The sequence below is a fragment of the Trachurus trachurus genome, assembly GCF_905171665.1.
Source record: "Trachurus trachurus genome assembly, chromosome: 11".
Classification (NCBI taxonomy): Eukaryota; Metazoa; Chordata; class Actinopteri; order Carangiformes; family Carangidae; genus Trachurus; species Trachurus trachurus.
In genome coordinates, this window is record NC_139904.1 from 3,504,201 (window position 1) to 3,527,491 (window position 23,291).

General features: G+C 40.0%; 3 protein-coding genes across 3 annotated transcripts; all 3 read right to left on the bottom strand.

Annotated features, from left to right (window-relative positions):
• Positions 1 to 293: 293 nt before the first annotated feature.
• usf2 (upstream transcription factor 2, c-fos interacting) lies at positions 294 to 11,660 on the bottom strand. Its single transcript, XM_083981771.1, has 12 exons — positions 11,134 to 11,660; positions 10,891 to 11,035; positions 9,574 to 9,617; positions 9,273 to 9,388; positions 8,230 to 8,349; positions 7,039 to 7,195; positions 5,841 to 5,928; positions 5,506 to 5,550; positions 4,376 to 4,434; positions 3,178 to 3,269; positions 2,324 to 2,452; positions 294 to 1,708 (listed from the first exon to the last, which is right to left on the bottom strand). The coding sequence occupies exons 2-12, from the start codon at positions 10,932 to 10,934 to the stop codon at positions 1,619 to 1,621; spliced, it is 984 nt and encodes a 327-aa protein (XP_083837897.1). The 5' UTR covers positions 10,935 to 11,035; positions 11,134 to 11,660; the 3' UTR covers positions 294 to 1,618.
• A 2,246-nt stretch (positions 11,661 to 13,906) lies between these two features.
• On the bottom strand, positions 13,907 to 15,403 carry LOC310993730 (nuclear factor 7, ovary-like). Its single transcript, XM_083982176.1, has one exon. The coding sequence runs from the start codon at positions 15,386 to 15,388 to the stop codon at positions 13,988 to 13,990; it is 1,401 nt and encodes a 466-aa protein (XP_083838302.1). The 5' UTR covers positions 15,389 to 15,403; the 3' UTR covers positions 13,907 to 13,987.
• Positions 15,404 to 21,576: 6,173 nt separating this feature from the next.
• On the bottom strand, positions 21,577 to 22,974 carry LOC310993718 (nuclear factor 7, ovary-like; the record flags this gene model as incomplete). Its single annotated transcript, XM_083982160.1, has 1 exon — positions 21,577 to 22,974. One exon carries the CDS (start codon positions 22,972 to 22,974, stop codon positions 21,577 to 21,579), a length of 1,398 nt encoding a protein of 465 aa, XP_083838286.1.
• Between the last annotated feature and the right edge of the window lie 317 nt (positions 22,975 to 23,291).

The window sequence follows — 23,291 nt, forward strand, 5'->3', positions numbered from 1 at the left end:
GTCTTTTTACCTCTGACTTTAATTCCTGATAAATGAAAACATGAGTCTGTCTTGCGCCGGTCAAAGAATTTCACGGTGCGCGCAGAGGCTCAAAACTCCTCGTTGTCCCTTTAAATAAAGAGAGAAAACAGCTATTTAGCTTGAATGTAAAAAGTAACCTTCCAGTTTTTTTAAGATAAATATGCAGTCAGTATGAAAATGAATTTAAACATCGACCTCTGTGGCGTTGTGTGCTGCTCCAAAGCGAAAAAAGCACCAAGTGATGATCCAATCTGTAATAAACAGCGCTCACACTTCAGTTTTATTGTAATATCAGAATTAGTCATGCCAGTGGTTATATTTCCATGCTGTGGAGACTTTCAGTGTAGACAAAAGCTGGTTAGTTACAATTATCATCCCTCTCACATCCAAACTATACCTTTTTAGCACATTCCTGACCACGGCTCTTGTATGGTCTGTCAGCAGCAATGGTTCCCAGAGTTTGTAAAGATTTAGGGAATATTGAAAGAAAAACGAAAAACGAAAAACAAAACAAAGCCACCTCAGGCGTTCACTCAAAACGCAGCAGGATCGGTGGGCCAAGCAGAGACCGAGCCTCCGTTTCAGTGCATTTACACCAATGACCTATTATTATCATTATTATTATCATCATCATCATCATCATCATCATCATCATCAGATATACAAACAAACCATATTTTAATGCCCATTAAAATGACTCACACATTGAAAATCATCTGCATATTCTCATTTATCTGTACATTGCACCTAATGGGGGGACACGAGTCGACAGAGACGTTTGCTAAACTCTACACACGTAAAGACTTCATGGAGTCTGGGAACCACTCGCCAGTGAACTATCCCATTTACCTGAGCTATGTTAACACCTAGACTCTCCCGCAGGCTTCTTCTATTAAGGCCTTAGACTAAAAACAAGCTGTTTATCACACTTTGTCTGTCAGAGAAGAAGTGCCGTCGTCGTAGTTTCTGAATCCACCTTCGTCGAGCATCGAGCTGTGTTGATAAAGTTTGTGGAGCGTCAGTGTCTCAGATCGGCTCCAGTGATCATCATCAACGTGTCGGATTTACCGGCTGCTGGAAAGAGTTAATACAGAAACCACCTGTTTTGTTTTTTTCTTACTGCATACACACGGATAAATAAAAGGTAACTGAGAGCGATCGTTCGTGTCACATAGTAGCTTGAAAAACACCAAAAAAAAAAAAGGATAAAAAGGTGAAATTAATAAAAGTTATTTTTTCTGTGGCAGGTTCATAATTTAAGGAAAGAGAGAGTTTGGTGCGAGCGTGGTGCTGCTGTGCCCCGGTCGTCGTCTTTCAGGCGGCTGCACCGTCCTCGGGTGTCGGAGCCTCTGAGCTGTTGGAGGAGGAGACGCGTCGCTCCCTCGCTCGCCGTTCATCTTCTTCTTCTTCGTCTTCCTCTTCCTCTTCTGGAGCCTCGTGCACGTCGTTTCCCCTCCAAGTCTCCAAGTTCAGATTCAGAAAGTGTCTTTCTGTCGTTGTGTTAATCCTTTTCCTGCGGCCGCTGTTCAGGTGGGTGGGAGGATGCAACATTATTATTGTGTTTGTGTCATTGCACACGTGTCCCGGGTGTCCGCCGTCACTGCGGCGTCGCGTCTCCGTTGACCTCTACGCCGTGCTGCTGAAGCTGCGCCCGCAGCAGAGCGTTGTCGTTCTTCAGCTCCTCCATCTGGAAACAGAAACACATCGATTAGAGCAGGAAGGAAAAAACTCAATTTGATCCATGTAGACAGCAACAACATCAACAACAGTGTGTGAACTGTCAGGTTAATTTATTCAGATTCAGCACAGCGATGAAGTTCAATCAGTGTACAGTTTGATTTGCACTGGTTTTCCATTTTGTAAAGTGTACTTTCAACAAAGTTTATTGATTTTAACTTTTTCTTTTTATATTATTAAGTCTTTATCAAACAATTGAGGTCAAGGATCTCCTTTACAAGGGAGATGTGGACAGACAGCAGCAACACAATTACAATGAAATAATCAATGAATGGTCAAAATGGTCAAATTTGTTCAAATAACACTTTCTATTCTAAAACACAGCCAGACTTTTCACTAGTGCTTTAAATACAGTCGAGGGTCTGAGGTTTTAAAGTTGAACTTCAGATTGTAAATTGTCCCAAACATCAGGAGACAAACTCCTCCACACCTTGAATGCACCACATCTGTAAAATGAGCTTCTCTTCTTTCTGATGTTGTCGCAGCAACGCGTCCAGATGTTTACTAGTTAATTACAGATGTCGGTGTTGGTTCAGTGCAGTAAAGTGCCGTCGTGTTTCCTCACCTGTTGCCTGAGCAGCTCGTTGTCCATCTTGACTCGCTCCACCTCCTTGCAGCTCTCCTGCAGCTGCTGGTTGCTCTGACGCAGCTCTCTGATGTAGTCGCAGGCTTTGTACAGGATGCTGCCTTTACTCTGACCAACACAACACAACACAACACAACACAAACACAAACACAAACACAAACACAAACACAAACACATCCTGTTAACAATCACTGAGGTTTCATCTCAACTTTTCCTCCAGACTCGGCTTCATAGGATCACACGTGTTTCACCTGGTTTCAGTCCGACTCTCAGAGACTCAGAAATAAAAGGTCAGAGAGTCGAGTTCATGAAGAAAATGTGACTCAGACACAAATTCCGATCCATCACAGACATTAAAGGGATAGTTCACCCAAAATTAAAATTTTTCAGAAATTGTTCCAAAAATAATTAAATAAGTCTATAATTTAAGCTTGTTTGTAGCGGAAGCTACAACTGTGTCTGTGCAAATCTTGCGCTGGGAGCTTCCGCTACAAACAAGCTTAAAATATAGACTTATTCAATTCTTTTCGGAACAATTTCTCATGTTGGGGCTTCAATACAAGAGGGACATTACAGACGAGCACTATGGAGGTATTTGGATGTTTTTTGGTGTGTCTTTTTGGACGAAGAAAAGTGAGCTCTGTTCTCAACCGTCATATGGACATGCAGTGCTGCACGGAGCCCCGCTGTAACTCAGAGAAGCCACGGAGGACTCTGAAACTTCTCCCAGCCCTTAGTAGACATGAGGGTGAGTAGATAATGAAATTTCAATTTTGGGTGAACTATCCCTTTAAAATCTGTTTTTAGAAAGTTGAAGTGGAAGCAGGACTCACCGCTCCACTTCTGCTGTCCACGCTGCAGTCAGGGATGATTTTAGACAGAGTAACAATCCAGTTGTTAATTTTGTCTCTTCTTCTTCTCTCCACTGAAAAAAAACACAAACACAGAGTGATTCAAGTGTGTCATCTGAGTCTTCAACAAAATACACACAATATTCACAACAACATGCAGCTGCAGTCGGTGCAGTTTAACACCTCGACAGTCGTCTATATAAGAACCAGAAAATTAAACGGTTCAGTGTGAAACATTCAGGGAACTGTCACTGCTGAGGCCGGTGTCAAACTTTAGTGTTTTTCTTAATAAACTCATCACTTCAAAGATTTTTCTCACATATTCAGAATCAGAACGACCTCAGAAAACTCTTTGTCAACCAATAACACGTTCTGTAAAGTGTAATAAAGGTTTACAGCCTATAAAACCAAAAACCAATATTTTTTTCCCTTATCTTTATAGATAAAAACCATAAACCATGATAAAAGGTGATTATTTTTCACCTCAGAAAACTGCTTTCGCCTGTTTAGTTCATTTGAAGTTTCTATGTAACAGTGTTTTTTTGTCTGCAACTTTGGTTCCACCTGTGTTTTCAGTCAAACACGTATTTCTTCTTTTAAAAATGATTAAAAATAAAGCCTGACCCTCCAACAAATACAATATATGGACTGAAAAAATAAAGAAAATATATCAAATGGAACAAATAACAAACAAAACACTCCCTGAGACTTCAATAAGACATATTCATTAAAATGGTGGAGCTCTGCCATGGGTATACTTACTATTATAGTGAGGAGCCCTTATATACATTTTGAATCCATTCTATATTATTAATCTGATACTTTTTATTCTATTTGTTTCATTTAATTTCAATTAATTTTATCTATCTGTTATGACAGTCTCTATACAGTTTCTTTTGTTGTGTCCTAATTGTTATAAAGTCCCAATAGGAACCACATTGTATTGGAAATTTGAGAAAACAGCAGATAATATGATGAAATATGATTCTGTTTGTATGGTTTTTGAATGAAACTGAAATAAAAACTAAGTTCAAGGTTAAAAATAAATCTATATATTTACGATATAAGTTCTCATTCATAATTATTGAGGATGCCCAATCCCTCGGTAAAGGTTTTCAGATTTTTCGACCAATAAGAGACTCAGATTTTAAACTTCTTCACACTCGGGACAGTGTCAGACCTTCGTTGTGCTGAGCTCTTCTCCTCTCGTCTCTCGGCGCCCGTGGACCCTCCACCTTCCTGCACAACACAAACACACAGCAAGACTGGTTTAACAAAGAAATTCAAATGAATGAAGCAGCATTTTTTTTTTTTTTTACTTCCTGAGCTACAATCAAATAAAAAAATAAAATAAAACAACACAAAGACATAGAGCCAGATGTTTGTAGCTGCTTCTGTTATGAGTTGTTTTTTGTTTTTTTTCAGTCTGGTTGATGAGTCACATTAGTTTTGTTTTGTCGAGTCGAACCTGTCAGTCGTCTGGGGGGTGGAGTGTGTGTGTGTGTGTGTGTGTGTGTGTGTGTGTGTGTGTGTGTGTGTGTGTGTGTGTGTGTGTGTGTTTAAAGGGATAGTTCACCCAAAATTGAAATTTTTGGACTAAGGGCTGGGAGAAGTTTCAGAGTCCTCCGTGGCTTCTCTGAGTTACAGCGGGGCTCCGTGCAGCACTGCATGTCCATATGACGGTTGAGAACGGAGCTCACTTTTCTTCGTCCAAAAAGACACACCAAAAAACATCCAAATACCTCCATAGTGCTCGTCTGTAATGTCCCTCTTGTATTGAAGCCCCAACATAAGAAATTGTTCCGAAAAAAATTAAATAAGTCTATGTTTTAAGCTTGTTTGTAGCGGAAGCTCCTAGCACTACTCTTCCTGGCGCGATTTGGACGGACTAGGAAGAGCAGTGAACTGAGACACTGGGAGCTTCTGCTACAAACAAGCTTGACACATAGACTTATTTAATTTTTTTCGGAACAATGTCGGGGCTTCAATACAAGAGGGACATTACAGACGAGCACTATGGAGGTATTTGGATGTTTTTTGGTGTGTCTTTTTGGACAAAGAAAAGTGAGCTCCGTTCTCAACCGTCATATGGACATGCAGTGCTGCACGGAGCCCCGCTGTAACTCAGAGAAGCCACGGAGGACTCTGAAACTTCTCCCAGCCCTTAGTCCACATGAGGGAAGAGTAGATAATGAGTGAAATTTCAATTTTGGGTGAACTATCCCTTTAACTAGGTAGGATGCTAATGAGTCTGTCTCTACAACACATGATGGGGGGGTAGTGGGGGTCGTATGTGAAAGTTCGTCTCACCAGTTTGAACTGCCATGCTGCAACATCTCGCTCTCACCAAGGTCTCTGGGGACGGCAGGTAAGTGGGACAGAGTGTGGACGTTTTAAATGATGATGTCACTTTTTTTTAAATATACGTATATATTTTTTAATTTGTAAAACACAAAAACTGACAAAACTAAATCATCAAAATAAAAAAAACATATATTTTTTTTTTTTTAAAAGGTAAGAAGAAGGTAAAAGATCGTCCAACCCAGTGTGGAGCGACAGGAGGAGGAGGAGGAGGGTGAGTGATGGGGGAGTTGGAGTGTGTATGTGTGTGTGTGTGTATGTGTATGTGTGTGTGTGATACTCACGCGGTGTAGGTGTGTGTGCGCGGTGCGATGGTGCGGGGGTTGGTGGTCTGCAGCACCTCGGGGGGGCTCATCATCACGTAGAACTGACCTGGAGAAGAAACCACACATACAGAACATTAATCCTATCAAGGCTTTTATTTTGACAGTCACCTCTTCTAGCCTGGGGCACAAAAGTTGTTAAAAAGTAATCTGATCGGATTTTGGATAATGGATCGATTAAAAAATTAAAATCTCAGATTAGATCACGTGATCCAGTCTTGGTTTTAATCTGTATCAAATCCTCAGTTTGTGTCGTTTAACTTTGATCCAAAACATCAGGATTATTCTGATCGCAGCAGTTTGGTGGATTCAAGAACAATTCAATCTGGTCAAATAAACAACATTTATAATGTCATATATAAATACATTTATATGTTGCACCTGATTTTTAAACCATTATAAGAAAATAAAGTAAACTTTTGATTATTCCACAAATTAAGAACTTTTTCATGAGCTTTTTCATGAGCTGAGGCCTTTGGGTCTCTTGTCTCGGCTTGCACTTGCACTTTGTCAATGTATTTTAATGTGTCCTATTTTTGTTACTAAGAAACTAAGAACTTTTCTCCAACTGCTGGATAATTTAATGAAAGTTGAAGTTCAATTTTTAAACACATGGATAGATAGATAGATAGATAGATAGATAGATAGATAGATAGATAGATAGATAGATAGATAGATAGATAGATAGATAGATAGATAGATAGATAGATAGACTTTATTGATCCCAAGCTGGGAAATTACAATGCATTTGACTAATGTACTGTATGTTTGTTATTTTAATTTATGTGTTGTGGGTGGGATCAGGTCTGGCTGTTTAAAATACATTGAAGAAACAAAATCCAGCTCAGAAAACAACACAAACAGCCCAAATAAAAAAATTGATGAACACAAGAGTGGCTCCACGCTGCTGTTCATTGTGAATATTTCTCCATGTGTTTCAAATTTGAACTTCAAATTCAAAAGTTAACTTTATTACTTTATCACTCTATTGGTTTTAAAATCAGGTGCAAAATATAAATGTATATAAATACTACATTATAAATGTTGTTTATTTGACCAGTTTAAATTTGATTTAATTCACATTTTGTTCCTGAATCCACCAAACTGCCACGTTTAGAATAATCCTGATGATCTGGATCAAAGTTTTCCTGATCCTCACCTCCTGCCTGGGTGATGGTGGGGTCGGCGGTGGCCTGCACCGACACGGCTGTTCCATCGGTGACAGTGGCGGCGGGAAAATAAGCGAATCGTGTTTCTCCGCCGATGGTCTCCCCCACGGGACTGCCCCCGTTACTGAACGGGTTCTGGATCACGGCCTGAAGGAGGTCCAACAAGTGAGTAAAGTGAGTAAAGTTTATTTATACTGCACTTTTCACAGATAAAGATCACAAAGTGCTTTACAATAAAATAAATGCAACGATAAAAGACATAAAAAATACAATGAATGAAACACAGAATCACAGATAACTAACTTGAAGCCTGCTTAAACGCCTCAGCTGCCTCATAAAAGAGTAAACAGACTCAGAGAAACTTTATATATATATAATAACTACAACTAATAAATAATACTAAACAAACCTAAACTAAATATATAGGTCTGTCCATAAATTCAGAGAATCAAGCCAGTCACACAATTTGCTAATCACTTTTTTCTTCTTAAAATAAATCACAAAGTTAATGTAAAACCAATGCAAAACAATAGTATTTGAATTCAAATACTATTGTTTTATATTGTTTACTATCAACACTGTAAATGTAATTTTTTAAATTATATTTGTGCATACACTGTATATAGACTCACTGTATGTATTTATCGCTCTCCCTTCTGTTTTTATGTTTGTTTTATATCATTTTATATTCGCATTTTTCTACTTTTTTACCTTGTATGATACAATTTTACTGTAACAACCACATTTTTCAATGTGTGGGATGAATAAACAGTCTCATGGCTTATGTTTTTTAAATCTAAACAAGTTTCAAGTTAGTTTCAAAGAGAGATCAGTCTTATAATTACAGACAGTGGTGATAACAACAATACACAGGTTTCTATGTTGAAGTGCCAGTTGAATTTTATAACCATCAAGGTCGTTAAAATCATCAGTATAAATGGCAATAATTTCTTATGTGCAGTGCACTAATGTTAATAAACATGTGTTGCATTTCCAAGTGTTGGTTGAATCTGTAATAGTCCGTGCAAAAATGAATATGATGGACTGAACCTGAGAAATGCTGGACTATGTAGCAGAGTGTAGATAAATAACATAGAGTTTGTGGGTTTTAAATCGAGGTTAATTGGATAAATTAGGTTAAAAAACAAAACAAAAAACCCAGTTGTCTTTAATGACCTCACCTGAGCCACGGCCTGAGGAGCTCCGGTAAACGCCGCCGTGGAGACGACGCTCACGGCTCCCGTTCCGTCCGTTGTCGCCTCTAAATGATCATCGGTCACCTGAACGACGCGGTAGGTCACCTGAGGGGGCGGAGCCAAGAGAGAGGAGGAGGTCACACTGCAGGTAGAGGCTAATGCTAAGCTAACGTGATCAATAACTGATCAATACCATGTGAATCATGTGGTATTGACGACAAACTCAGCTTGTTGTCAAACCCACTAACAGGAAGCTGTCTGCACAACTTCTAAAGTCAAGAAGAAGAACAGCTAAAGGCCCCAGCCCGGTCCCTCGCTTTATTGTGTCCTCTAGAAACACTTCCACTTTGCAGTACGTTGTGTTTTCTTGCAGTTGAGCCTTCAGGGCCACCGTACGATCAAAACAGGCAAGAAAATAGACAAACTGAAGCTTCTTAATTAGCTAACTAACTTAACTAGGACACTAAATAAAATAGGGCGACCAATCATATTTAGATTTCCAAAATAGACGACACTCGGCTCGACCTTGAAAAACTTAAATGATACTTGAAGTTTACACAAAGATGCCTCATATACACATGTACAATAAGTACGCCTCATCGGTATGAATAGAAGATTCAACTGTAGAGGTAAATGCAGCAACTGCTTGATGAAAAACTGTCCCTGAAGGCAACGCGCATCAGCGGTTTTGCATGAATTTCCCTCTAAAACAACTCTGTGTGGTAACGTTGTGTTATTATCTCATAGCGTGGTGAATGTGCAGGTCACAACTTGTCCACCAGAGCGTTGTGGAGTTGTTGGATTGTGTATTTGATGAGTTTGATGAGGGAAACCAAGAAATCCCATGAGCCTCCGTAGCGTAGCTCTGATCAGCTCACGGCTCTGCTCCACCGTTCTAAAAGTAGCTTGCACCGACAATTAAAGGTAACAAACCTACTGCTATGACTATAGGGATTATATTATGGCAATGGGCCAATTTGCCAAAATGTTGAACTATCCCTTTAAAGCTCCTCCCTCTCCACACTCACCTGTCCTCCACTGTTCTCTGTACGGAACTGGTACTGCACATTGTGGTCGGCGAACGCAGCCTGTGGGACTCCAGTGATGGTCACTGCAGTCTGCTCCTCCGTCCCGACTGCCTCGCCTGCAACACACACACACACACACACACACACACACACACACACACACACAATCAGCTTTTATTATCATCATCACACCAGGTGTAATAAACATGCATGGATGATCTCCGGGGTAAAAAACACAAAGATAACGACTGAAACAGAGAAAGTTTCAGCTGAGTGAAGCTGAACCAGAGCAGCGTTTTACCTTCCTGCAGCTGCACCACCTCCTCCGACTCCTGTTTGTCGTGACTGAGAACAGAGAGAGAAAGAGAAGCAGTGAGTCAAAACCCAAAAACACAACTCACATTTCTCAGAAACAAGACTATTTATCATCATCAGTGTGTGTGTGTGTGTGTGTGTGTGTGAGGGGATCAGGTGGCGCCACCAGGAGGCCTCTGGAGGAAGTGTTGGACCAGACATAACTAAAAGTGGCCTCATGTTTTCTGCAACGTCAAGTTGGTGAATTTTTTAGTTATGTGAGAATTTATAAACTTCAATGTATGAAGTTTGAATCTGTTGCGCGATTAAAAATAATGATAAAAAAATTCCAGACTTTTACACCTAAATGGATTTGAGAAGTAAATTTTACATCTACTTGCACGTGTGCAACCAGTAAATATGCTGTTTTTTTGTTTGTCTGGAATCTGTCATTACAGCTGTCAGGCCGAGGTGTATGAGGCTCCTGAATGAAAAGGAAATGTGAATATTTGCCCCTCAAGTTGATTTGTGCCCCTTAAATCTTCTGTTTGTGCTAGTTAAGGGACCACTGTGCTCCTATAGTAAAAAAAAAAAAAAAAAAAAAAAAAAGTTAGGTTGGAGCCCTGCTTCACAGGTAATTATAATATGTCTAATGCATGTGCCTCCTAGGTTTTTATTTTGCATCTGCAGCACCAGGTGCAGCAACAGCAGCTCAGTGCAGATTCATACATTTACATGGTGCATTAGAATATCATGGAAAAGTCAGTTTCCAGTAGTTGAAGTCAAACGGCCCCAAAGTGTTGTTTTTTTAATTGGTCTTTTTTTGTAATATTCAAATCTTTGGTCTTCATTAGCCTATATGTAAGCCATAATCATTACAATTAAAATAAATTAAATAAATAAAAGACATGAAATGTTTCATTCTGTGTGTAATTATGGATCTATATAATGTAGCCTATTAGTTTCACTTTTTGTACTGAATTAGAATGACTGATATTAACAAACCTTTTCTATGATATTCTAAGTGATGTTGGAGCTTGTGCAAAGTTTTTTATTACTATTATTAATTTTGCTAATATGTTTATTATAAATATGCATAAAAGTGCAGGGTGCAGCCTGGAGGCCATGCACGGATAGGCTTTTTTATTCTAATAATAGCAGCAGCAGCAGTTGTGGTGGTGTTGTGTTTGTGTTGGTGCTGGTGTTTATTATTATTATTTCTATTATTATTATTAATAATAAAGAGAGCATAGAGCGTGTTTTAGGCCGTGGCCGTGGTGGTGGAGCAGGAAGCGGCCGGCAGCCCGCTGTCTTCTGGTCTCACCTCGCCGAGCTGCCGTCCAGACTCTGCTCCAGCAGATTCTCCATGAAGGCTGCAGCTGCACAACCACAACCAAAAAAAAAAAAGGGCCGATATTCAACGACACTGAGCCGGTGATGGAAGCAGCAGCAGCGCAGCAGATCTGAATCTGATCACGGGGACAAACACACGGGTCATGTGAGGAAGAAGAGGAGGAGGAGGACAGTCCTGGACACGTGAGAGAGACAGAGAGAGAGAGAAACCGACCTAAAATGGAGGCCGCGTTGGAGCAGCTCGATCCGCCAGAAAAACACAACAAGAAGCTGCAGAAAGAAACAGTCCTGAGTGTTCACTGCTCCACGCAGCTCCACGCCGCCGTCGCTGCTGCTGCTGCTGCTGCTGCTGCTCCGGGCGCTGCGTTAATCCGTCGTCGTGTGGATGCCGGATGGATTATAATTATTATTCTTTTATTATTTCTTTTTGAAAGGCTTTAAACTCGCCTTTGGAAATGTTTTACAGTAATCTCTCCGTTTCCTTGTTGTTGCTCCGCGGCTCCACAGCTGCTGTTGAACCGCGCCGACTCGGCCCTGCGCTGCGCCCCACAAGACGCGGAGTGGATCCTCCATTGTTCGGTTCAATAAAAGAGCGTTTTTTAACTTGTTTCTATGGTTTTTCACTGTAACTGCTGTTTGTTTTAGTTTTTTTGTTTGTTTTTTACTGTTTTATTCCTTGATTAAATCTCCCCACAGTGTAATGTGACATTCACGTGACTCAGAGTTTGCAGAATGTGCTGATTATGCGTCTTTTTCTTTTCCCCCTCACGGTTTCTTTCTATAAACAACCCGAACATACCTCAGATTTTCACCTCAAATCTTTTATAATGTTTTATTTCATTTTATTTATTTATTTTAATGCATTTTAAAGTGTTTGGTTAAACCGAGCATTAGTTGGTCACAACCACACACACCGACAACCAGCAGGTGACCTCCCAGATCCAATCCGGGTTTTCCCTCAGACCACATGACAGAAGAAATGTCCGTGTGCTACCGCTGCTGCCGCTGCTCGTATTTCTCTGTTTTGCATCAAGTCGGTATTTCTTACATTGAGTCTGGGGAATAGAAGCGGCTTCTACTCTGCTTCTACTTCATAATAAATTAACGTTGTGGCGGATTTTTAGTGAGAAAAACTCGCGGCGGGGCTGGTGAAGCAGCTTTTACGATGCTGCTGCTGCTGGTGCTGCTGCTGGTGTGTGTCCGTCAGGCTCAGAGTCCAGATCGATACACCAGGGGCGATTTAAAGGGATAGTTCAACATTTTGTCAAATTGGCCTATTGCCATAATCTCTATAGTCATAGTAGTAGGTTCATTACTCTTTAATTATCGGTGCATGCTTTTTTTTAGATCGGCGGGGCAGAGACGTGAGCTGCTCAGTGGACACAATGAGGTGAATGGTACAGGTCCCCTGTCCCTCATCAAACTCATCAAATACACAATCCAACAACTCCACAACGCTCTGGTGGACAAGTTATGACCTGCACATTCACCACGCTATAGACCAGAGCGGCATCTCTATGCAGATGAGAATGACTGATGCATCCTGGGTAATTTAGGGGCAGCACCCGGCATTTTTAAATTGCACTCAGTGGCTTTTTGTGTTTTGTTGGAGTGTAGACTAACAATCAATTTGAATGTTTTATTTTTTGTTTCTTTTGTTGCACTATGTCTCATCATTATTTTGAAACCCACCGTTCACACTATCTTGAAAAATTACAATTAATTAATCTGCCGGTATGCTCATTTAGCCTCCCACAATGATCAATGACCCCACACAGTGGCCAGAAATGTCTGACCCAGACATCTACACGTATTTGGTGGAATCACCGGGTAGGTTTTGGCTCAGTGTTGTCTGTAAATAGCCTGTTAATAGACAACTTTTTGTTAGTTAGTTTGTCAAGCCAGTTAGGCTGAACTTTTCAATGGAGGGATGCCGGGCGCTGCCCCTAAATTACCCAGGATGCATCAGTCACTCTCATTTGCATAAAGATGCTGCTCTGGTCTATGAGATAATCATGTAACATTATGATACATGAAGCAAATACTCGGAACTACTTGCAGCTTTTGAAATCCCTCCGCCCAGCAGCCGTGTCTGGAATGTAGTTCTGGCTGCACATTTCCCTCTAAAACAACTCTGTCTCGTAAAGTTACATGATTATTTCATAGCGTGGTGAATGTGCAGGTCACAACTTGTCCACCAGAGCGTTGTGGAGTTGTTGGATAAGATATAAGAAGTGTTGTGTATTCAGTGATGGAGGAACATCAGAGAACTGTTTACCTGTAAATAAAATTAAAGATCCAGTCTGAGCTGGAACTCAGAACTACATCAAGAGTCTAATCTGACCTGAGAGAGTCTTAATTCATTAGTGGAGAACTTCTGTGAAGAACTGATACCTGAGAGAAGTGGAGTTAGTTCAAGACACCATGACGACATAAACACAGCTTTTATTAAACTTTTGCAGAATGTGCTTCAGTTATTACTTGAAGGAAATAAATTTATACTAAATATGAACATTCATTCCAGATTAGCTTTGAGGAACTTGTACTGAAACTACTCCACAACATTTATTGTTGTGTAGATGGAGGAGACGTTGAAGACGAAGCTGAATATGATTCCAAGTCAAGACAACATTTTATTATGTTGATGAAAAACAGGAACGACTGTACATTCAGCTTTTGTGATGAACTGACACGTTGATACATTTTAGATTATTTAATATGAATGGATACAAACTTTTCATATATGTAATTAAACAAGAAACACTTTTCATGTTTGACATTTTATCATCTGAAGAAAAACTGAACATAAAGATTGATCAACTGATCAAATGTTCAGTAATGCATCATTTTTTAACTCATCACCTCACACAAAGTCATAACAAACGTAATGAGAAATGACTCAAAAGATTTTTTTTAAAAGTGAAAATATTTTACACATGAAAAGTAGTAAAAAGGAAATGTGTAATAATGAGGCAGCAGGAGGACAGGTGCAGTTTAACAGGTTTATTTCACTGACTTTTCCCTTTAAGAAATAAACAACATTATAAATATGATCATCCTCTTTGTCTCTAACTGCTCTGCTCCACTGTCACTGACACCTTCACTGGTAACAGCTTCACTGGGAGTTTATCACCAATGTTAATGTATGGAAACATCTTCTGAGTGAAAGTGTGTGTGAAGGTGTGTATGTGTGTGTTAGTATCAGGATCAGAGAACGACAGTTTTCCTCTGTTGAAGTCCAGATTCACTCTGATCCTCTGGAGCTTCTTCTGCTCTGAGAGAACAATGACTGGAGCTGATGGTGAACCTGCTCCGTATTTACCTCCACTGAACCATAACATCCATAATCCAGACCCTGTCTTCTTTCCCTTCCTCTGCTCAGACTCTGTTAACACACCCAGTACACACACTGTCTTGTCTCCAACCTCGACATCCCAGCTGTGAGTCCCTGAGTTAAAACCCTCAGAGCCCAGGACAGAGCAGTAAGAATCAATCCTCTCTGGATTGTCAGGAAGCTGCTGTTTGTCTCCTCCTAGTCTCACACTGGTCAGATCTTCAGACAGGATGAGTACTGGATGAGCAGTGTTTGGGTCCAGAACCACAGGATTGTAGGAGACCATGTCCTTCATCTTGTTCCAGATGTTGAAGGTCAGGTTGCCCAGGTGTTTGGCCTGGTCTATCAGAGCTCCTGAGTCCAGCTGTGGATCCTCCAGCAGGGGGCGCTGCTGGACTCTTTCCACTGCAGCCTTGTAGTTGAGCAGGAATGAGACGTCTTCAGCTCTCAGCTTGTCCTCTGTGGCTCTGACTGTGTGTGAAAGAACTGCTATCTCTCTGCTCAGAGCCTCCATCTTCTCCTTCATCCTCTGACTCTTCTGCTCCTCTTCCTCCCACAGTGCAGCCATCCTGGCCTCCTCTTCCTCTACTAGAAACTGGTGAAGCTTCTTAAACTGCTCCTTAATCTGCCTCTCTGTGTGTCGGGCCTGGACCTTAATGTGTTCTGCTGTTCGACCAAACTTCACTTGAACTTCTTCAAAACCCTTTAACTTCTTCTTTAAGGGCTCCAGAGTTTCCTCAAGTTCCTTCTTGAGTTTCGAAGCAGCTTCATTGATGGGTCTGAATCTGTGGTTGGTGTGTGTTTCTGAATCTCTGCAGATGAGACACACTGGCTCCTGATGGTCCAGGCAGAAGAGTTTGAGTTTCTCAGAGTGCAGACTGCAGAGAGCCTCTGAAGATCTCTGCTCCCTCTCTAGTAAGAAGCTCTCACACAGGTTCTTCAACACCAGGTTACAGGGTGGTTTCTTTCTTGAACATCTTGTCTTACAAACTGGACACAGTGGATCTTGTTTCTCTCTCCACCAGCTCTTCAGACAGTCTTTACAGAAGCTGTGGCTGCAGGACAGAACAACAGGATCTCTGAAGACCTCCTTACAGACCGGACAGCAGAGATCCTCCTCTGATCTGGAAGCCATTTAGTCTGTGAGTGAAGCTGAAAACACAGCAGCCAGAAAATGGCGTCAGTCATGGCTCCCCTCCCTCCTCTACTGACTAGACTTTAGTTTACTGTGACTCTGAGTCGAAGTTTTAGTCAAACTCACCTTCAGTGTGTGGAGTGTCACCAGGTTGAAGCAGCAGTGTTGTAGCTGGACTCACTCTCAGGAAGTTGTTAGTTTGGTCCGAAGCTGAATCTGATCGTCTCTTCTTCAGTCTGCTTTTCCGGGAACTGTATCTTTGTCTCTGGTGAGTTATGTGAGGGGGCGGAGCTCTGAAAAATGACTGAAGGTCAAACAGCTCAGTCCAGATGAGATAAATTAAAAAAGGAAGGGTGGTATAAAAATGCCATGGTTCTCTACCGTACACATTTCCTTGTCATGCTGTGTCTTATCTGTGTGTGGGAGTGAAGTCTTATAAACTCATGTATGGGAGTTAAGACATAAACTCATGCTCTGAAAGCTTTGAAACTTGGCATAATTGTGGTCAAGAAGTTTCTGTACCTGGGTGTGAATATCTTGGTGTGTGTAATATTTAATGCCACAGAGATACACTTTTTAAAGTTATTTTTACTTATTATTTCCATTGATTCTTTGTGTGGAAGGGAGCAACTGTTTAAAAAACCAAGATAAACAATATTTGTGGGAAAAATATAACAAAACCTCAGACTCCAGGTGCTCATTTGATTTTATAGCCTACATCCATATTTTGGGGGAATAAATTAGACGTAATAATTGTGTGAAAGCAAAAGCCTTTTCTTCTCAGGCTATAACTGTGCCATCAACTTCCATCTTTTATATTAGCCCTCTATTGCATGAAATATATTACAGTACTTCTTTTTTTTTTATAACTTTCTTTTTAATTTTTGATTTACATTGACAGCAAGACAAGCTCATCAGAAAAATAACACAAATTTACAGCCTTCCGCTGTCACGAACACAACATACAACACAAAATAATACTACATAATAAAAACCAAAAACACAAATACATGTAAAAGACAGGAAAAAGAAAAGAAAAAAAAAAAAAAAAAAGTGTGTGTGTGTGGGGGTGTTGTCTTAATTTACACCAACACTTATTATTGATGGCCACTCGCATCCAAAAAACATACTCAGAGGGGTCCACTCTTTAACAAATTCATCTAAGGTTCCTTGCACCACATGAGATAGTCTTTCATAAGGAACAATTGATAACAGTTTCTCATACCACATTGCTAACGTAGGCGGATGCTCGTCAAGCCAAGCATGCAAAATTGACAGACGTGCGGCATACAACATAATATTCAACAATTTACCCGTTTGACTAGACAAAGACAAAAGATCGATACCAAGAATACACTGTTTAGGATCCATTACCATTTTTATGCCAAGGAACTTCTCTATCTCTGTTTGGACAGTATACCAGAATATTTTAATCAATGGACATGACCACATTAAATGAAAATAAGTGCCTGGTTGTTTTTGACACTTCTTGCATGCTACCGAACATGAGTCATCATATTTACTACGTATTTCAGGAGTCACATGCAGTTTGTTAATTATCTTATATTGTACTTCATGTGATTTGTCTGATCTGGTAATTTTCTTGGCATTATTTAACACCTTACGCCAGGTCTGGTCATCTAGGTGAGCACCAAGGTCTTTTTCCCAACTATTTTTGATATTAATTATAGTCCCATCATTCGTAAGCAACTGATCGTATATATAAGTAATCACTTTCTTATTAATTGTTGCTGCTTTCATGATGAGACTATCAAGAATATTCAGCTTACTACCACTTTTGTAATATGAGATTGAGTTTAAATAACTCCTTATTTGTAAGTAACGATAAAATTGAGTTCGAGAAAGCTTAAACTCTTCTTGCAGTTGCTGAAAAGACCTTAGTGCACCACCTATATACATATCACCAATTTTTGTAATACCAGCGGTCTTCCAATCTCTGAATCCCACATCTACACAAGAATTTTCAAAGTCAGGATTATTCGCAATGGGTGCTAAGAATGAATATTGATTTAAACCAAAGTATTTACGTATGCTAGTCAAAGACTTGCATATATTTGTAGCTATGAAATTATCCTTCATCTTAATTTGCAGTTTCCTAGAACATACAAAGGGGAGGTCTGCTATTGATACGTTATCTAGTCCTATACTTTCCAGATCTATAAAGGAAACCTGACTATCTTTTACCCAATCTGTGACATATCTCAATTGTGAAGCCCAATGATAATAAATAAAATTGGGTAAAGCTAAGCCACCATTTTTTATGGAAGATTGAAGCTTTTGCAGCTTTAACCTAGGACGTTTATTTCTCCAAACAAATCTACGAATTGCACCATGTATTGATTTAAACAATTTTAACGGAATATAAGTAGGTAGCATCTGAATTGGGTACAATAATCGTGGCAAGACATTCATTTTAATAATTGCAATTCGGCCTAATAACGACACTGGTAAATTCACCCATCTTTGAAGGTCTGATTTGATTTTAGTAACTACAGGTAAAAAATTAAATTTAGTTAAATCAGAGAGATTCGGCGGAAAGAAAATCCCAAGATATTTAAATCCGTTGTAGGTCACCTTAAAAGGCAGATATTCTGAATCACTGTAGGTCTTCCCAAGAGGTAAGGCCAGGGACTTCTCATAATTTATTTTATATCCAGAAAAAGTACTAAATTGATCTATAATCTTAATTAAAGCTGGTATAGATTTAGATGGCTCCTTCATAAATAAAAGTACATCATCAGCATATAATGACATTTTATGTGTTCTGATATTAGTTTGAATGCCCATCACCTGATCACTTACTCTTACAGTCTCAGCTAAAGGATCTATAATCAGAGCAAAGAGTAAGGGAGACAGTGGACAGCCTTGTTTTGTGCCTCTCTCTAAGGAAAACATCTGGGAGGACAAACCATTAACAGATACAGCAGCTTGTGGAGATGCATAGAGTAATTTGACCCAATCAATAAAAATGCTACCAAAAGAAAATTCATTGAGTGTTCTAAATAAATAATTCCATTCTACTCGATCATAAGCTTTTTCAGCATCTAATGTAACTATAACCGCATTGTTCATATTAAGTCTTGAATACTGCATAATGCCCAATAATCGTCTGATATTTGTATACGAGTGACGATTTCTAACAAAACCAGTTTGGTCTGTGTCCACTAATTTGGGCAGTACTACGTTGAGTCTTGTTGCCAAAATATTGGCCAATATTTTAGAGTCTATATTTTGAATTGATAAAGGTCTATATGAAGAAGGGTTATCCGGATCTTTCTGTTCTTTCGGTATTACCTTGATAGTGGCAAAATGCATTGTCTTAGGTAGTTTCCTAACCTGAAAGGAATACTGAAACATATTTGTTAATACAGGTACAAAAATAGATTTAAAGGTCTTATATACTTCCGAAGGGAAGCCATCTGGGCCACAAGCTTTTCCATTTTTTAAATTAATAATAGCTTTTTCAACCTCTTCAGATGTAATTTCAGCATCAAGCCTCTTCCTATCACCATCGCTAACTTTAGGTAACTTAAGTTTTTGAAAGAAAGTATTCATCCCCTCCTCTTCTCCTGAATTTTCTGATTTATATAATGAGCAGAAAAAGTCTTTGAAAACATTTGAAACCTCAGAGGATGTATATACTAATTTACCATTTTTATCTTTCAATTTTGTAATTATATTACTAGGTTTTTTGTTATTAATTAGATTAGCTAAATAATGTCCTGATTTATTTCCATATTCATACCTCTTGTGCTTCTGTAAGAATAAGGCTCTTTCTGACTTTTGAGATTGCAATGTGTTAAATGCAGATCGATAAATTAAAACTTTGTCCCAGCTTTCCTTAGAAAGAGTCAGCTTGTGCTCCAATTCTGCATCCTGTAGCTTTAATTCTAATCTCCTCTGTTCTTCCACAAACTTCTTCTTTCTGGCAGAACAGTACGATATCATCAGGCCCCTCAAATAGGCTTTTGTTGTCTCCCATAGGTTACAGTACTTCAACATGATAAAAAAGGTTTTGCATGTTTTTAACTTAAAATGTCTTAAATAACAAACCTTTTTTTTTTAAATCGTCGTCGTCGTTGGTAAATTGTTTCCATATGGAAACAATATGCAATCGTAGAAAGTACCATAAAATCAATATTTTCTATTACTTTAAAAAAAAAATCAAATTTGATTAAAAACAAGACTAAACAAATCCATCTTATACTTTGTATAATAATAACCTGTAACCTGTAATAAAACTCGGAGACATAATTTGTGTGTCCCACTGAAGTGTAAGCATTTGTAACAGATGCAGTGCACAAGCGGTTAGGCGACGATGAACCCCACCTAGGACAGGCCTCGAGAAACACAACGCAGAGGGCCAGATATGAACATCGGCTACACATTCAGTATTATTCACTTTATTTCATTCAGTTGTTTTATTTTCCATTTTATTTATATTTATATAGGTGTAACCAATGTCGATCTGGCCCTCTGCGTTGTGTTTCTCACGGCCTGCCCTAGGTGGGGTTCGATACCACGACCTCCCGCACCGGAGGCGACGATGCTAACCTCTTCGCCAAGAGGTTGACAACCACTTGGCGGGTTGGTTAGCACGTCCTTTATGGGTGGAGTGAGTGCACATCCGTTACATAGGCAAGGACAACAACATCCTCTGTCCTTAGACCCTCACATCAACTGAGGAAACCAAACAACTAGGAAGGGAAAAAAAATAGAAAAAGAAGCATTTTCAGCAGGAAATGCGTGTGAATGCTGAAAGCAGCTGAACGCTATTGCTGAATGAGCTGAAGAAATTGTTGAAACAATGCTGAGTTAGATGAAGAAACTGCTGAGGAAATGTTGAAAAAGGCTAAAGCTAAAACGTTAAACTTGAAGGCTGAGAGATGAATGTCTTTCTATGGGTGGAAGGAAGAGGCAAGAAAGACAGAAGGAAGTAAAAAGACAGAGAAAAGGGGTAGAAGAAAGAAAGAAAGAAGATAAAGAGAGAAAAAGATGCAGAGAGAGGGGTATGATAGATAGAAAGAGATAGAGAGGGGTAGACAGAAAGCAAAGAAGGAAGGAAATAAAGAAGTAAAAAGACAGAGAAAGGGGGTAGAAAGAGACAGAGGGGGATGACGGATAGAAAGAGATGGATGGATGGATGGATGGATGGATGGATGGATGGATGGATGGATAGATAGATAGATAGATAGATAGATAGATAGATAGATAGATAGACAGACAGACAGACAGACAGACAGACAGACTTGGCACATGTTAAAAGATGGGGGGGGAAGGCAAAAGTTAGGTAATGGAGAAGCTCAAAATCCTGACATCTCCATCAGGAGAACAAACTGAAATGTATGAGAAAAAGATAAATTGTTGGAGATGTTTACAAATTGCCCTCAAAAGTCTAAAATCATAGCCTAGAAATCTAGACGCATCCTAGCGGCAGCAAATTTATTTGCTAATGATATAGTCTGGCTTGTCAGGCTACTAAAATCATTGAGGGGCTGATGCATGTAGAGGCAGAAGAGGTTGGTCCTCTATTTTTGAGAGGCATGAGGAAGATCAACATATTTTTAAGAAAGAGTAACTGGTTGAAATAAACCTTTACCAAATCATTCCAGATTGGTTTTGAGGAACTTGTACTGAAACTACTCCACAACATTTATTGTTGTGTAGATGGAGGAGACGTTAAAGACGAAGCTGAATATGAATCCAAGTCAAGAAAACATTTTATTATGTTGATGAAAAATAGGAACGAATGTACATTCAGCTTTTGTGATGAACTGACATGTTGATACATTTTAGATCGTTTAATATGAACAGATACAAACTTTTCACATATGTAATTAAACAAGAAACACTTTTCATGTTTGACATTTTATCATCTGAAGAAAAACTGAACATAAAGATTGATCAATGATCATCTGATCAAATGTTCAGTAATGCATCATTTTTTAACTCATCACTTCACACAAAGTCATAATAACAAACGTAATGTGAAATGACTCAAAAGATTAAAAAAAAAAGTGAAAATATTTTACACATGAAAAGTAGTAAAAAAGGAAAAGTGTAATAATGAGGCAGCAGGAGGACAGGTGCAGTTTAACAGGTTTAATTCACTGACTTTTCCCTTTAAGAAATAAACAACATTATAAATATGATCATCCTCTTTATCTCTAACTGCTCTGCTCCACTGTCACTGACACCTTCACTGGTAACAGCTTCACTGGGAGTTTATTACCAGTGCCAATGAGTGGAAACATCTTCTGAGTGAAAGTGTGTGTGAAGGTGTGTATGTGTGTGTTAGTATCAGGATCAGAGAACGACAGTTTTCCTCTGTTGAAGTCCAGATTCACTCTGATCCTCTGGAACTTCTTCTGCTCTGAGAGAACAATGACTGGAGCTGATGGTGAACCTGCTCCGTATTTACCTCCACTGAACCATAACATCCATAATCCAGACATCTTCTTTCCCTTCCTCTGCTCAGACTCTGTTAACACACCCAGTACCCACACTGTCTTGTCTCCAACCTCGACATCCCAGCTGTGAGTCCCTGAGTTAAAACCCTCAGAGCCCAGGACAGAGGGGTAATAATCAATCCTCTCTGGATTGTCAGGAAGCTGCTGTTTGACTCCTCCTAGTCTCACACTGGTCAGATCTTCAGACAGGATGAGTCCTGGATGAGCAGTGTTTGGGTCCAGAACCACAGGACTGTAGGAGACCATGTCCTTCATCTTGTTCCAGATGTTGAAGGTCAGGTTGCCCAGGTGTTTGGCCTGGTCTATCAGAGCTCCTGAGTCCAGCTGTGGATCCTCCAGCAGGGGGCGCTGCTGGACTCTTTCCACTGCAGCCTTGTAGTTGAGCAGGAATGAGACGTCTTCAGCTCTCAGCTCGTCCTCTGTGGCTCTGACTGTGTGTGAAAGAGCTGCTATCTCTCTGCTCAGAGCCTCCATCTTCTCCTTCATCCTCTGGCTCTTCTGCTCCTCTTCCTCCCTCAGTGCAGCCATCCTGGCCTCCTCTTCCTCTTCTAGAAACTGGTGAAGCTTCTTAAACTGCTCCTTAATCTGCCTCTCTGTGTGTCGGGCCTGGACCTTAATGTGTTTTGCTGTTTGATCAAACTTCACTTGAACTTCTTCAAAACCCTTTAACTTCTTCTTTAAGGGCTCCAGAGTTTCCTCAAGTTCCTTCTTGAGGTCTGAAGCAGCTTCATCGTTGGGTCTGATTCTGTGGTTGGTGTGTTTTTTTGAATCTCTGCAGATGAGACACACTGGCTGCTGATGGTCCAGACAGAAGAGTTTGCGTTTCTCAGAGTGCAGACTGCAGAGAACCTCTGAAGATCTCTGCTCCCTCTCTAGTAAGAAGCTCTCACACAGGTTCTTCAACACCAGGTTACAAGGTGGTTTCTTTCTTGAACATCTTGTCTTACAAACTGGACACAGTGGATCTTGTTTCTCTCTCCACCAGCTCTGCAGACAGTCTTTACAGAAGCTGTGGCTGCAGGACAGAACAACAGGATCTCTGAAGACCTCCTTACAGACCGGACAGCAGAGATCCTCCTCTGATCTGGAAGCCATTTAGTCTGTGAGCGAAGCTGAAAACACAGCAGCCAGAAAATGGCGTCAGTCATGGCTCCCCTCCCTCCTCTACTGACTAGACTTTAGTTTACTGTGACTCTGAGTCGAAGTTTTAGTCAAACTCACCTTCAGTGTGTGGAGTGTCAGCAGGTTGAAGCAGCAGTGTTGGAGCTGGACTCACTCTCAGGAAGTTGTTAGTTTGGTCCGAAGCTGAATCTGATCGTCTCTTCTTCAGTCTGCTTTTCCGGGAACTGTATCTTTGTCTCTGGTGAGTTATGTGAGGGGGCGGAGCTCTGAAAAATGACTGAAGGTCAAAC

Excerpts from the sequence above, each read along its gene's own strand:
- LOC310993730 (XM_083982176.1), bottom strand. The coding sequence starts at position 15,388 with ATGGCTTCCAGATCAGAGGAGGATCTCTGCTGTCCGGTCTGTAAGGAG.
- usf2 (XM_083981771.1), bottom strand. The coding sequence starts at position 10,934 with ATGGAGAATCTGCTGGAGCAGAGTCTGGACGGCAGCTCGGCGAG. Across the intron at positions 5,551-5,840 it reads CGCACACACACCTACACCGC|AGACCTTGGTGAGAGCGAGA; the intron begins GTGAGTATCACA and ends TGCCGTCCCCAG. Across the intron at positions 3,270-4,375 it reads AAGAGCTCAGCACAACGAAG|TGGAGAGAAGAAGAAGAGAC; the intron begins GTCTGACACTGT and ends GTTTTTTTTCAG.